Source organism: Passer montanus, unplaced genomic scaffold, assembly GCF_014805655.1.
Source record: "Passer montanus isolate IOZ18808 unplaced genomic scaffold, ASM1480565v1 scaffold12, whole genome shotgun sequence".
NCBI lineage: Eukaryota > Metazoa > Chordata > Aves > Passeriformes > Passeridae > Passer > Passer montanus.
Genome location: NW_024358722.1, coordinates 2055165 through 2069067, shown reverse-complemented (window position 1 = coordinate 2069067; position 13903 = coordinate 2055165). Strand labels below are relative to the sequence as shown.

The window sequence follows — 13903 nt, the reverse complement described above, 5'->3', positions numbered from 1 at the left end:
AGATAGACCCAGGCTTACAGGTGATATGTAACAGCAGTTTGCAAGCTGTTAATTAATCAGTTTTTCATCTTAGAACACATTAGTAAAACTTTTCTTAGTACTGACAGGTGAATATAGCTAGTGGATGTCAGAAACAGAGACAATGAACAGTTCTTACTCACTTTCACCTCTCAAATGGATATATTTACATTGCTTTGTCATTAGTCTGTGCTTACAAACATAGAACATCACACATCCCCACACCTGCCCCACCATTCCCAGACATGTGAGCTTCATTATAGCCTCCAGGAAAGTGGGATGGATTGCAAGCCTGGGGATTTACTATCCTCACAGCCAATAGACACACATTCACAAAACTCACTTCAATATCAAGACTTCTATGCAACAAAGCACAGACAACAGCCTCATTCAGAATGCTTAATAATCAAATTGGCAACGCCAAAACTTTTGACTAGGGCTTGTCTATTGTTTACACAAGTGTCCAACTCACTGAAGGTATCTACCTATGGAGAGCAGATTTTCTTGTGTGTTTGGGTCTCACATCAGAGGCAGGAAAAAAATCAAACTAATCTGAACAACTCTGTATGTATTACAGACACGCCTGATGTGTTTCAGACTGCCTGCACCTTCTATTTACATGAAATCCAAAATACTCACCATTTACAAGAAAACAACCCCACTTGATACTTTTTTGCAAATGTCTCCATTTTGCATCAAAGATTTCCCTGTGACAAGTATACCTAAAGACTTCTTTCCTCTTTTTTTTTTTTTGTCTTGTAAAAAACCGATGTGTCTTCTAATATTCAATTATGAGAAAGTTTGGTGCTTGTACTTACAGAGACTAATCTAAGACACATCTTGCTCTTAAAATAAGAGGCTTTCAGACTGAGTATGTTTGAAAATGCCCAATACCACAACTCATATTGGTTGAAAGCTGAGTGCATGCCAGTTTCATAATTGTTTGACAGCAGTCCTTACAGGCTTCAATTTTAGGTGTTAGCATCTTCCTAACAATAAAAATTATGCTACTACAAGGCTAGTGAGACTGAAGTAAAATGTGACAAAATGCAGAAGCCATTCACATAGGCTGCTTGTGCTTACACAGAGCAGCAGATTATCTGTCGTTGCAACGTAATAACCAACATAATCATCCCATTAAAAAAAAAGCTGCTCCTACTACCTAGAATCTTCTAATTTATTAGTGAACTTACAGTGTTTTAAGAAAAAACTGCATAATTTTGAATAACGAATAGATTGGGATAATCTTTTCAGTCTTGCCTCATTAGCAATCCAGATTATCAACACTTTTCCCAACAATGTGAAACAACGGAAAACTAAGTGTTATATAAAGAATTTTTTAAAAAAAGCAAGCTGATTTTTCAAAAGTCAAGAAGTATTTTGCATATACACTTTGCCTCTTAAAGCTCTCCAATTTTATTCTCAAGTGATTTCCACAGATGTAAAAAATTGTGGGTGATTTAATTTAAAATTTAGAGATGCTGAAGTAATAGCTACACTCTAAAAGGAGCCACTTGATCTTTAATGTCGTTCAAATTATTACTCTTGGGAGAGTCTACAGCTTTCTGAAATAATTTAATTACCACACCCACTTACCCAGCCCTGTATTATTTGCTAGTCAAAGAGAGTGCTGTTCTTCCAAAACAAAACCACTTCTGCCATTAGAATAGCTTATCACAGGAGAGTTTGTATTTAATGTTCCTTTTTCACAATGCAAGTGTATATCAACATGTGTCTCAAAAAGACCATACCTACCAAAATCTATGTCCAGCAGTGCTGCATTTGCACCTTCAACTAAGATCTTCTTTGGTGGTCCATGTAAAGCCTCATACATGAAATAAACACCATCCCTTACCATTGGTTTTACTTTTTCCATGTAGCCCTGAATAACACAAAAGACTATTGTATAGTATAACTTCATTATGATAAAGGCAACAAGAGCAGAATTGCTATTGTTCCCTCATAACAATGCTCATATTCCTTTCAAAGAGGAAAAGCAAACCAAGAAATGTTAAATATGCCATAATGTGAACAAAGGAAGGAAGAATGTGAAACTCATATTTACACAACAGGTATGTACACTCTTCCTAGAAGGAAAGAAATGGGGAAGGATGAGGAGGAAAGAAAAATCCAAACTTCTGGAATACTTTAGAAACATTCAAGCATGAGTATTATCATTGTACTATATTTGGTCTTTCATTTCCAAGTGTTCAAAATGTCTCCTCCAAAACCTGCATGTAGGGAGTTCAACTTCTGGCAATCTGGAGCTAACAAATGCACACAATTGTGAGCTATAATTTTTAAGTAAAAGTGAAGTTATTTATTGGAATTCATCATCAAATGCCTCAATGTCACTGAGTAGCTGGATGCAAGAAGCCAATAATCTTCAGATTATCACTTGGTACACAGCCTTTCTCCATGAGAACACATGGAAGTTCTCATTTTAACAATTTACTCCCCGTGAAATGTAACACTTTGTCTTTCAGAATGGAATCAAGTGCATTAGCATAAGACAAGTAATTTTCCTCAAGCTACAAATATGTGTTGTGTTTCCACCTTAACAAGGAGCTTCAGATATTCCGTAATCCTGAATTGCATTAAGTAAACTATAAAGCATTATGATGTAATTAACTGTAACTGGTTTCTAGACCTACAAATTAATAAAACACATGTCAACAGGACTTACTTAAAGTAAAACATACAGAAGTGCTAAGAACTCCACGTACTCTACTCTAGAGCTGTAAAAATTAAAGGTAGAGGAAGGATGATTTCTTTGGCCTGATTTTCTTGAAGAATTATCACATAGTTGTGTGTGCCCTCCCTATTCCCCATACACCTCAGTGGTTTTAAACAATGTCACATTTGGTTGTTATTTCAAGGGTTAATAAAAATCTCATACGGGTAAGTTTCTATAAAAAGCACAAATAAAAAGGTTGGGTTGAACAGTAAGACACCTCACAACATTTTCACATAACTTGGATGCTCTGCAAATAAAACCTAATACCAGAGAAGAAACTCTCAACTGTCCTAATCTCAGGGAAAACATCAAATCAGAATTCATAATTAACCACAAGACTAGTTTGCTGGCAATCAGGCTTCATTAGTTCTGCTGCTATCAATTTCCATTTTTCTACGCTGCTAGACAGTATTTAAAATACTTAGGAAAACTATTTACTTCAGTTCTTAACTTTCTGAGACAAGGGCTTAACATTCTGCTTTACAACGAAACATACTTCTCACCACTACAATCCTGGTTTTTCTCATAGACCGTATGTTTGAGCGAGTAGAAGTAAGTCAAGAAGAAATCACCCTATACAAGCCTTTTTCTTAAAATTCACAGTATCTCTCTTGAAACTAAGTTTTGAAATGTTGCATAAAACAGGGCGAAGAGTATCCTTAAGGATAGCAGCAGACTCTGCAACACTGATACAGATGGTTTCCCATGACACAGTCTAACTCCTCACACAAGCACAAGCATCAGTCACACCAAGGGATTTGCATATCAGTAACTGCACACAGTGATTGTACAATCAAAGAGACAGAAGCAGGCTTACCTTCAGCTTTTCCAATTCCCCTTCAATATCTATTTTTAAGGTAGGATATATTGCTTTGTACTGATTGGCTAACACTTTAAACCTGAAAGGCAAAAATGCTTCACTGAGGTTTCTGTTTGTTTTCTTCCCATCAACCCTCGATTTTTCATGGCTACATATCTGCAGTTATTTGGTAACTTAACAATTTCAAACAATGAATTATGATAATATTCATGATTGTATAATTTAATAAAATTACGTATAATTTTTTAAAAGAACTTTTAATTAAGAAAATTCACAGGAACAAAATGTAATTGCTTACACAGCGTACTATCCAGAAATTGAATAGTGTACAGTAATTACCTCTCAGAAAAGTCATCAAAATCAGAAACAAGATCGCACATTCTGAGTCCACTTCGAGCTGCCTTTGAAGAATATACTGGACCAATTCCTTTTTTGGTAGTTCCCAGACTTTGAAAAGATAATAATAAAAGTTATTGATATAAAGGTGTTTTTTCTTTAAACCTATTCCATCCTTAGCATAAAATGAAACACTGTTAACTGTGAGCATTTAACCTTGTTTTAAGCATTTAAAACAAAAGATATTTTTAGGATGCAACCTAGTGTCAGAATATCTCTTGTTTACACAAGCAGTATGTTAAATATGTTAATCTTTTACATCTTCTGGTTTTAAACCAATAATTTTTTGTACTTTAGTGAATGCTTACATATTTATTTGCACACAATTCTAAACCTCTATACTTAAGGAACCAAATGTCAAGAAAACATCCTTCACTATTATGAACTGAAACTAAACAAACATCTTCCTAAAACACTGTCCAGAAGACCTAAAGAAAGTCCTCCCTAAAGCAACAACATAAAGAGTATGGATTTTATGTTTGTGTATAAGAAATATTTCATTCTAAATGCCTCATTTGGAACCAGGAAAACAGAAGACACTGCCAAACATCCAAAAGTGGCAGAGACACTCAAAATGCTCTCTCTATATTAAGAGTCCAGGTATGGATTTTCCACTGTTGCTGATTCTGAAAAACTGAATTCTTTTTCTTACCCTTACCTGCCCACTCTCCCTGAAAAGCCTTTTCCAGCTTAAGTCCTGATGATATAATATAAAACTTGCTTGCACTGACTTTACTGTGAGAGAAGTGCAGCTACTTCAGAGAATGTCTTCTGCCAGAGTCATACTAAGTAGCTATCAAAATGGAGCCAAACTGCACTCACCACAGACAGATTATCAAATATCTTCCCCATCATGCTCAATACATTAAGTAACTTTTTAAGGAGAAGTGAACAGGTCTGCAACATTTTCAAAAGTGCGTTACACGTTGCTAAGCTTAATTGTGCTTTTAGTTTTAACTGATTTGGTTTGGGTTCTTCCCCCACCTCCATCAGACACAGACTCTTCTTCAGTTATAAATTCTGCGTATGCAGAGTGTCCCATAGTTCTTCAAACTGCCTGAAGGTACCATACCATAATTCAATTCAAGAGGGCCTCCAGGTAAAGTAGGAGGCACAGGTCATATCCAAACTTTATGTTACTGAGTATCACTTGATATGTGAGTGAACAGAAATACAGTTCATAGTAAGTATATAACTCCTTAGCAGTTTGGATTTGATTCAAAAATACCTTGAGAAAAAACCTGAATTCTTCCAATTAGACTCAATACCAAGTAATCTCAGGAAGTGAGGTGTACCTCCAGTCCAAAAACAAAACAACATTCTAATGAACTTTGCACCATACTGTATCCTTTAACCGGACCAGGTCACTGTGGCTTAAACAACTGACCCTAGCCTCCACCCAATTCACACTCTCCACAGACAGCAGGGTTGGTTTCCATTTATTTTGTTTCATTAAGACATACCAATTAATAAAAAAGTTGTCAGAAGACTGTACTTACAGAAGCTAAAACAACTGTATAAGCAGAATACACTGTATTAGATTTTTAGATTAGATTGTATTAGGCTTTTCTATAACCTTTCTGCAAGGGAAGCTACAGGATGAGCCTTACTGGTGATGGTTTTCGAGCTACATTTGACCAGGCAAAATCACTCAATTAAAAGAAAAAATAAACTTACCATTTAGAATGTTTAAAGTCCTAGGCACAAGAGAATTTTAACACCAACTGTGTTATGTAGTCAAATGTGCAGTAAGACATGCTAGCAGACTACTTCAATTCCTTGCCCCCAACAAACAAGAGATCATCTTTTGATGATCCATGATAGCCAGTTCTTAGCCAGCCTGTAGTACTACTCTCCCCATTCCAGTTGTTTAGCTTCAAAATTTAATTTTAACAAGCTTGAAAACTGTCTGTTGTAGAATATCAAGAACTCCACAGAAAAAATACATACAGCATTTCTAAGAGTGACTTTAGGGTTTTTTGCTTTGAACATAACTTTGTTCCTGAGATTTTTTTTAAAGCAAATTAATTGGGCTTTCCCTGACAATCTTTAACACTTATCAATAGAGTGGTACCTTCCCTCAAGTAACTGATGTAACTGACAATGTTTATAACTGCAAATATTGTCATATAGCAATTTTAGCTTGTGCTCCACAAATACTGAAGAACAGCTGATACACACTGATAATAGCTGATAATGGCTCATTAAAATAAGAATATTTTCCCATCTCTATCTATATGTTCTGTTTGCTTTTTAAACCCTAAACCATCAGGTAACAAGGGAGCCAGTACAGTGCAGACAAGTGTGAAAATGACTCCTTGTAAAAATCACTGACAAATCATCACTCAGTGGCAACCTGCATGAAGCAAGATACACCCAAATCAGACACTTTCTTAGAGCTTATTATCATGGATCAAACATTTTTCAGATGAGTATGTCTCAATTACTTTTCATCCATGTAATCTCTCTTTTTGGAAGTTCTTCTCTGTTTACTGGTATCTGAGGAATCTATAGCCCTACACTGCTTCCCAGCTGTAGATCGGTCACTGTTAATTCTGCCAGCTTTTTCCCCATCCCCAAGAACTAGTGAGCTACTTGGAAAGCACAAGCTAAAAACATAGCAAGAGAGTTTCTGAAAGTTTTGAAAGCTTCAGAAAGTCAGCAGCATTCTGTAGGAGACAATGTGGACATCAACATGCACCTCTGAGTTTCAGTTATTCAGAGATGCCAAAGGGGTTCTTCAATATTCATAAAGAGAAATGCATTGATACAGAAACAAATACCTCCAGTAAACAATTAAAGCATTAGGAAGCAGAAACTAGCAAATGAACAACTAGAAACCTTTTCAGAAGGCAAAATATAAAGACAGAGCCCTTTAATTAAGCATATAACCTTTCATTGGAAGATAAAGTGTAAGAAATAATCCCTGCATAGTCCACATTTGAGAGTCACATGGACAATTTTTTTAACCCACTGACCAAGCAAAACAGAGATTCAATGAATTAAGTCTTGTTTGTACAAAGTCATCCCATGTCTGACAAAATAGAACTACCTACTTCTTTCCTGCTTGTTCTTGCCTCTGTTGTTCTTGGATGCCATCAGCAGCTTGGTGAAAATCAAACACTAAGAAAATAAAATAACTTAAGTTGCAAATTTGTGTGAAACAAATTATATCAGCAATAATTTCTTCAGACCAACTCTATTTACCAACGTGGAAAATAAATCTATACACTGAAGAAAGGCAAATAAAATTACAGGAGTTTTTTCTTCCCTTTTACATTTTTTCACAGGGAAGAGTTCTAAGTTTTTTCAGAGACTTTCAGAGAAGTGTTTATTTTGTAGAATATTTGCAAAGTGAGTATGCATGTCCCACAGAATAACTAAGCAATTTTGGCTTTGTAGTGGCCCCAAAGAATATATGGATAAATAAAGGAAAAAATGCAGCTAAAAAAACCCCTGGAAATAGAATATAGTAAAAAAAGGTCATACTGCTAAAATTTAGGTGAGACCTGAAAGTTAACAGTCTCACCCATTCTACAGATGTCTTAAACAATTTTGGGTTTTGGGATACATCAATTAAAACACATTTGAAAATACAAAAGCTCCTACCAATGTCTGTTATGGAAACAGAAGTCAACTTCATAAGCCCCAGTTATGTTTTTAAGCATTATATTGTTATTAATGACAAAAATTATGCAAAGTATCAATATCAATGCCTTGTATCAATACTCTGTCTACCATAAAAGAAACAAAAAACCAAAACAGAACAACAACAAAACTCAAAAGACACACATACATCTATCCCCCCACCCAATCATCTTACAGGACTCATGTCAAATACAAAGACTGGTGGGCTGGTACCCAGCTTATAGGCTAACACAATTAATTTAACTGGTTTTCTTAAGCACAATTTCCTGAAAGTTAAAAACTATCTAAATACACACTGCACAGGAAAGACTCATGTAATAAATACATTAATCTCTCCAGAACAAGAGTGGTTTTCCTGTTTGCCTTACTGATTTGGCTTTGTGTTCATTTCCAAGCATTCCTGTATTTTAAAGAATTACATCATGCCCAGCAGTGTGAACTTACTTACCTTTGGCTGATCTGTTGTTACAGACTAATCATTCATAGATCAATACCCATTTTAGAGAAGACATTTTTATAATGGTAACAGACTTTCAAATTGTCTTCAAAATTTTCTAAATAGGGGCATTATGAAAGCTCATTTCTGTGAAGAGGTTGAATGATTATGAGTGACAATCAGCAACTGGTCCTTTTTACTCACAATCTGTTTAATTATGAAAAATTCACAGCACTGCCATTGCAATACAATCACCACAGAACAGTTTTTCTGGTAATCAAGCAATTTCCAAATAATTCACCTACAGAATTATCAGAAAAGATACTGGTAACTTAGAAACAATTATTCAACTATTTCGAACTCATTAGTTACTCCAAAAAAAAACATATTTACTCTGAAATAACTGTCAATAAATTCACTCACTAAGCTATTCCAGATTGGTGTAAAAAAACAAAACAAAACAAACCCAAAGAAAGTGAAACCAAAAGCAAAACTGTTTTTCCCCTGTGTTGCAAGCTTTTATTTTATAAAGTCCTAAACAATTTGCATCTTCAGAAAATTACTACCAGAGGCAGCAATAATGTTATAATATCTAAAGAGCTAATCTATAGGATGAATTTATGTCATAAAGATCTAGTAGGAGTGGTACAGGAAGAGTTTCTAAAGCTCTGTGTTGGTGGATTGGACTCACTACTATTTTACTTCAGGCTTTGAACTGCAGCGTGTCTCAAGCACAGGCTGGATTCAGCGCTTCACTGATGAGCTCCTCTCGAGGAGGGCAGCCATTCTCTTCATCCCTACAGACTCCTTCCCATAATTTCTCCTTTAGAAAGCATGTGACAATTTCCTTGGTAGGGAGAACATTAGTTTCAAGTCTGACCCAGTCACCTGATTTCCCAGCAGAACCATTACTGTGAGCAGCACCACTTTTACACCAAAAGGGGAGTGAATCCTTAGTCAAGTCACTTCTGAGTGCTTTCTGACTGTTCCATGCTTCTGACTTAGAAAGTGAACCTGCTTTCCTGTCAAGGTGCTGCTTATGGAATAGGATTTTTTAAAAAAATCACTAGAACATAAACTTGTGAGGGTTCTGAGTGAAAAAAAAATTTTCTAGGACCTTCAATAAACCAAAGCAACCCAGGGAGACCTAACCCAAAGAAAAGTACCTATACAAAGAGATGGCTAAAAATTATCACAATTTTACTGCCTCAGAAAGTCCATAACAAGCAAAAATTAACAACAACAAAAACCACAAACAAACAAAACTAAACAAACAAATAATAATAAAAAAAACAACACACAAAAAACCAAACCCAAAAAACACCAGTAAAAACCATAAACAGGAACTTACCAATATGAGCCCTGTCAGAAATTATTAGTCTCTTTTCCCAGCCTTCCAGTCCTTTAAAGGCAAAATGAAATAGTTTAAATTATGTTTTGTATAGCATTTTTGTCTCCTGATGTATAAAGTATAAATACTTTTCATGCTTAGTCTTCAGCCAATCTATTTTAAGACTGAGCAATCACATTACAGAGAAAAAAAAAGTAATTTCAGTAATTAAAACTTGGCATAAATCTATAAAGCTGAGAAAATCAGACTTATTCTTAAGCAGAATTCAAGCTACTAGCTCCTCAATTTTAGCAAATAATTAGTAGCTCTTTTGGTTCTGAATAATCTAGACCATTGATTTTCCCCATTTCTAGGAGCCTGCTGCCAAGCATGGCTATAGACATAACATGAAGTATCCAAAAATTGAGTTCTGAATCAAGAAGTGATTACCATAGCACCTGTTTAAATTAACATGGTCATCAATGTGTACACCAATAATCTAAGAAGTAAAATTACACTGAACAGGTTAACACACTTAAAAAAGCCATTTTACTTCTTAAATTCATTTTTTAAGCAAAGAACAATGTCTACAGACAATTCTGATTTAGATTATATTCTGAAACTGTACAGAGATTCCTTTTATCTGCCTTCCCATGTGGGCTCTGACACTTACAGCAAGACTACTCTCAGAAAGCAACAGCTGAAAGGAGTTGTGGGAAAATATGTTGTATCTAACCTGTACAGAGGTATCCTCCATCTAAAACATTTGAGGAGTGTGCCACAAACTATTTTAAAAGCAGCATCTTCAAATTCTCACCTTTTCCTTTCTTTAAGTTTTTTTCAGCTTCTTCAAAGAGTCCTGGCAAATGAATTACAACACCATTTCCTAAAGAAAATAATTATAAAAAATTTCATTAATTAAGTTGAGCATGGAAAAAATATTTCAAAAGTTCAAAGATACTTCATATATTTTGTGCAGAGTATTTTATTTAATTCTTTAACTTACTGCAATTTTGATTCTTAGGAATTTGTCTAAGCCAGATTTGCTCCTAAAGTATGCATTTCTACCTACATGCATTGAATCTTCCTAATAAATGCAATAAACTTTCAATTCAGACCAGTGCAAACAGCAACAGAATCGTAGAACGCTCTGAAATCCAACTTCCTCTTCCTCATATCTAAAATTAACTTCCCTCTTTGTACTTCATTTTAATAAGCTTATTGTTTTCTAAAAGCTTTGCACATTTCTATCACCACTATAAACACTTGCATCCTTGCAGGCACTTCTTTGCTGTAAACAGACACAGAATATTCTGCACATAGAGGTGGGGCTGTTAAGAGACTAGCAAAAACAAGAGAGGAAAAAGCCCTGTCAAAGCAAGCTCACCTTCCTACAGCTGTCACATGGCTCAGGAAAAGACTTCTACTTCCTACAATTAACCAGCATCACTGAGTGCCTAGGAAGGAGCATTCTCACAGCAAAACTGAACCATCTGAAGGCCATACCAAACTCAGTAGATTCAAAGCTACCAGTAGAACATCTAGCTGAAGAAGGGATCTGCCATCCAAAACTATTTGCATATCACTTAATTTCACAGATAAAAACACAGATAAAAACATTCTACACATCCAAACCCAAGTATTTTAAGACTTCTTCACTATTACCTTCATGATGCAGTCCAAAACAATAGGAATACTCTATTATACTATTCCAATCACTTTGGCCTTATCCTTTTTTTTTAACATGTATGCTCTTTCAGAGGAATCCTAAGCCTTTTTTTAACCCCAAAAGAGATTTTATACATAAGGCATAGCTAAAAGAATCCAGAAAAAACTTCAGAACAGGCAAGACCAAAAGACAGAAGATACAGGCAAGAGGGTTTGCAAAAAGGTCTGTTCCAACTACTGTATTGTTCGAGGATGGGGGCCTTCCTATTCAACCAAGCCTGCCAAAGAACACAAGGCAAATGGACATCCTTGTTTTACTGTTTTCAAGTAACAACCTTAAGAAACATACTACAGCAACATCAAAAGAGAATAGAACTAGTATCATCTACCTCAGCCCTCAAAACTAGGAACAGTTAACATCCCAACTTCCCATCATCAACAGGAATCTATTTCCCTGCCCACTGGCTCCATTTCTGTAGAAGGATTAGGCAGGACAAATTAATCCATAACTATGTCATTATCAAGTCACAATGTAACAGCTAAAAAGGGGCAATTAACCACCAAATCCCATCAAGTACAGATTTACTGCTGACAGAGTATACAGTCACTACCAGCTGGACTGCTTATGAATCAAGTAACTTGTGACAGAGGCTCTTCAGCTGCTCTTTAGCAAACTGTCAATGACCACTTGCTCTTGGCATATATACCAAACTGAAAGGCAAGACTGCAGGCTCAAAGCAATGAGATGCAGGAAGAAGCGACAGGAAGAGCACAGCAACAGAATCCTGACTTGGAGAAGTACACTGTGTAAGGAACAGGAGCTCTGGGTATCAAAGGAGCAACATGGAAGCGTTGCTTTACTGACCCAGAGACCCAACCTGTTTGGTGAAACAGCACTCAAGCACAAACATAGTTATAACTGTGTGTACACGTTTTATGTTTATATTCATTTTTAGAAGGAAATTCTATGGGCTACACCACATTACTAAATAGGTTGGCCATCCAAGCAATCCAAGGAAAAAAACCCCAACCACATAGGATTGGAAAACAGGATTCCAAGAAGGGAGAGTGGTAAGGGGGGTAAAAGTAGTTTTTTAGGGACAGCAGACTAGATAGCCTAAACCCCTGTTCACAAAACAAACAGATCACAGATCCTGCTATCACCTAGCACTGCCACTGCCCTAAACCTTCCCATGCACTCTCCTGAGAGCACTTCTTGGTAAGAACTCAACGTGTGGAAGTCTTTTAGAGTTAAGCATTCATTTCACAATCCAATGGAAAAGGGAGAGAAGACCTATGGTTCAAAAAGTACTGGTAAGTACTTAACAGGGCTAAAGATTAAATGAGAGTGGGGTATTCTGAGAATAAGAGATATAAATGGTAGAGAAAATAAAAGCGAATGGGAGAATGAAGATACACTGGGCAGCTAGCTGTTTACACTGGTAGGATAGATAAGAACACAGGTGAACTATCCAAGACAAAAGAAATTTCTGTAATCCCAACTTCACAAATGAGTAAGGGCAGTATTAGGAAGTCAGTAAACAATCTAGGCCTAAGAAAAACTGAAGAAAAAGAATCCCGATCCTGTATGTTCTTAGATACATTTTGTTATTTTAATGTGTCAGAAGTCTGTAACTACAGTACTATCTGTTTTTTAGAGATGTCCCACTTACCAATGAATGCAGTGACTTTTGGATTGATGATCCCACTTGGCAGAAGATGGAAGTCATACTCCACAGCATCCACAACAACTGTATGCCCTGCATTATTGCCTCCCTGAGTGCGGGGAGGAGGGAGAAAAAAAGTGTTAATAGTTTTTGACATTAGAGACAAAGGAACACACAGTATAGAGATCGAGTAAATTGGTTCCACAGTTTTAATATCTGTTACTGACAAAAGAGCGTTCAGATATTTCCCAGAAAATCAGCCAAACTTGTTCTGTCGAACTGGACAATTTCAACATCAGTATTACCTGCCATATAGACTTTGGACAGTCTTTTGGTTCATCAAAGGTACAAAATTGTGGAATGAGATTAAACTATTTCTAAAATCATCAGATATAAATATTCTAGAACATGCAAATATTTCTAAAAGCCATCATCAATTTTATTAGTTTTCTGTTACAGTTATGGAAAGTAAAGTATTGAGAGTGGAGTTGCAACCTTAGCAAAGTAAAAAAAAAAAAACAACCAAATCCCCAGTTAAACTAGGAGTATAAAATCATATAGTTATTAGTATAGGTAAGTGTCATCATCTGGCAACACACCGGCTTGTTGTTCTGAATTTTGGGTTCAGACCTTTGAGTGTTTTTCTTTGAATAGTAACCAGTGAAACTACCTAATTCATTCTATACCTCCTTCCTGATAAGAGAAGTTATGTAACAGTACTAGTAATTTATGTTAATGCATGTTATGTTAAACATGCTTTTAAGGGTAAATCTAAAGACAACTAAAACAACTGTGTTTTCCTAAGTTACCAGAAACCATTTACATCCAACTAACACTTTAAACATTTCTAGCTCTTTTCATTACAACAAAGAGAGCATTAACGGATTCATTAAACTCTGAAATCCATCTAAAATACTAAAAGAAGCTTGTGACCAAGTCTTAAAGACGGTCAAGAAAGGCTTATGAAACTAAAAAGATTACAAAACAGTTACCAAATATCCCCAGTTCTTGTTTGCTGTACTTTTGAAAATAAGCTTATACTCTCTTGTGACCCAGTGATTTGTGCAAGACAAGGTTACATACAAAATGGTTCTGTTTGTCATAACCACAGGAACATCCTTTAAAGGCTCCTCACACCAGAAGTTAAACAAACTGCTTCACAGAAAGAAAACCTTAAAGAAAG

The 13903-nt window shown here is 35.8% G+C and overlaps 1 protein-coding gene across 3 annotated transcripts in view; it reads right to left on the bottom strand.

The window, feature by feature from the left end:
- ADSS2 (adenylosuccinate synthase 2) overlaps window positions 1–13903 on the bottom strand; it is a 37550-nt gene that overhangs the window by 9667 nt on the left and 13980 nt on the right. For all 3 annotated transcript variants that reach the window (XR_005626374.1, XM_039697756.1, XM_039697757.1), the window contains exons 2-8: window positions 12727–12829; window positions 10203–10271; window positions 9407–9457; window positions 7028–7094; window positions 3915–4022; window positions 3573–3654; window positions 1774–1900 (exon numbers count right to left, since the gene is read on the bottom strand). Coding sequence is in view for 2 of the 3 variants with exons in the window: in XM_039697756.1 (XP_039553690.1) it covers window positions 1774–1900; window positions 3573–3654; window positions 3915–4022; window positions 7028–7094; window positions 9407–9457; window positions 10203–10271; window positions 12727–12829 (607 nt within the window). In the remaining variant the exon portion in view is untranslated. The remainder of the gene's footprint in view (window positions 1–1773; window positions 1901–3572; window positions 3655–3914; window positions 4023–7027; window positions 7095–9406; window positions 9458–10202; window positions 10272–12726; window positions 12830–13903) is intronic.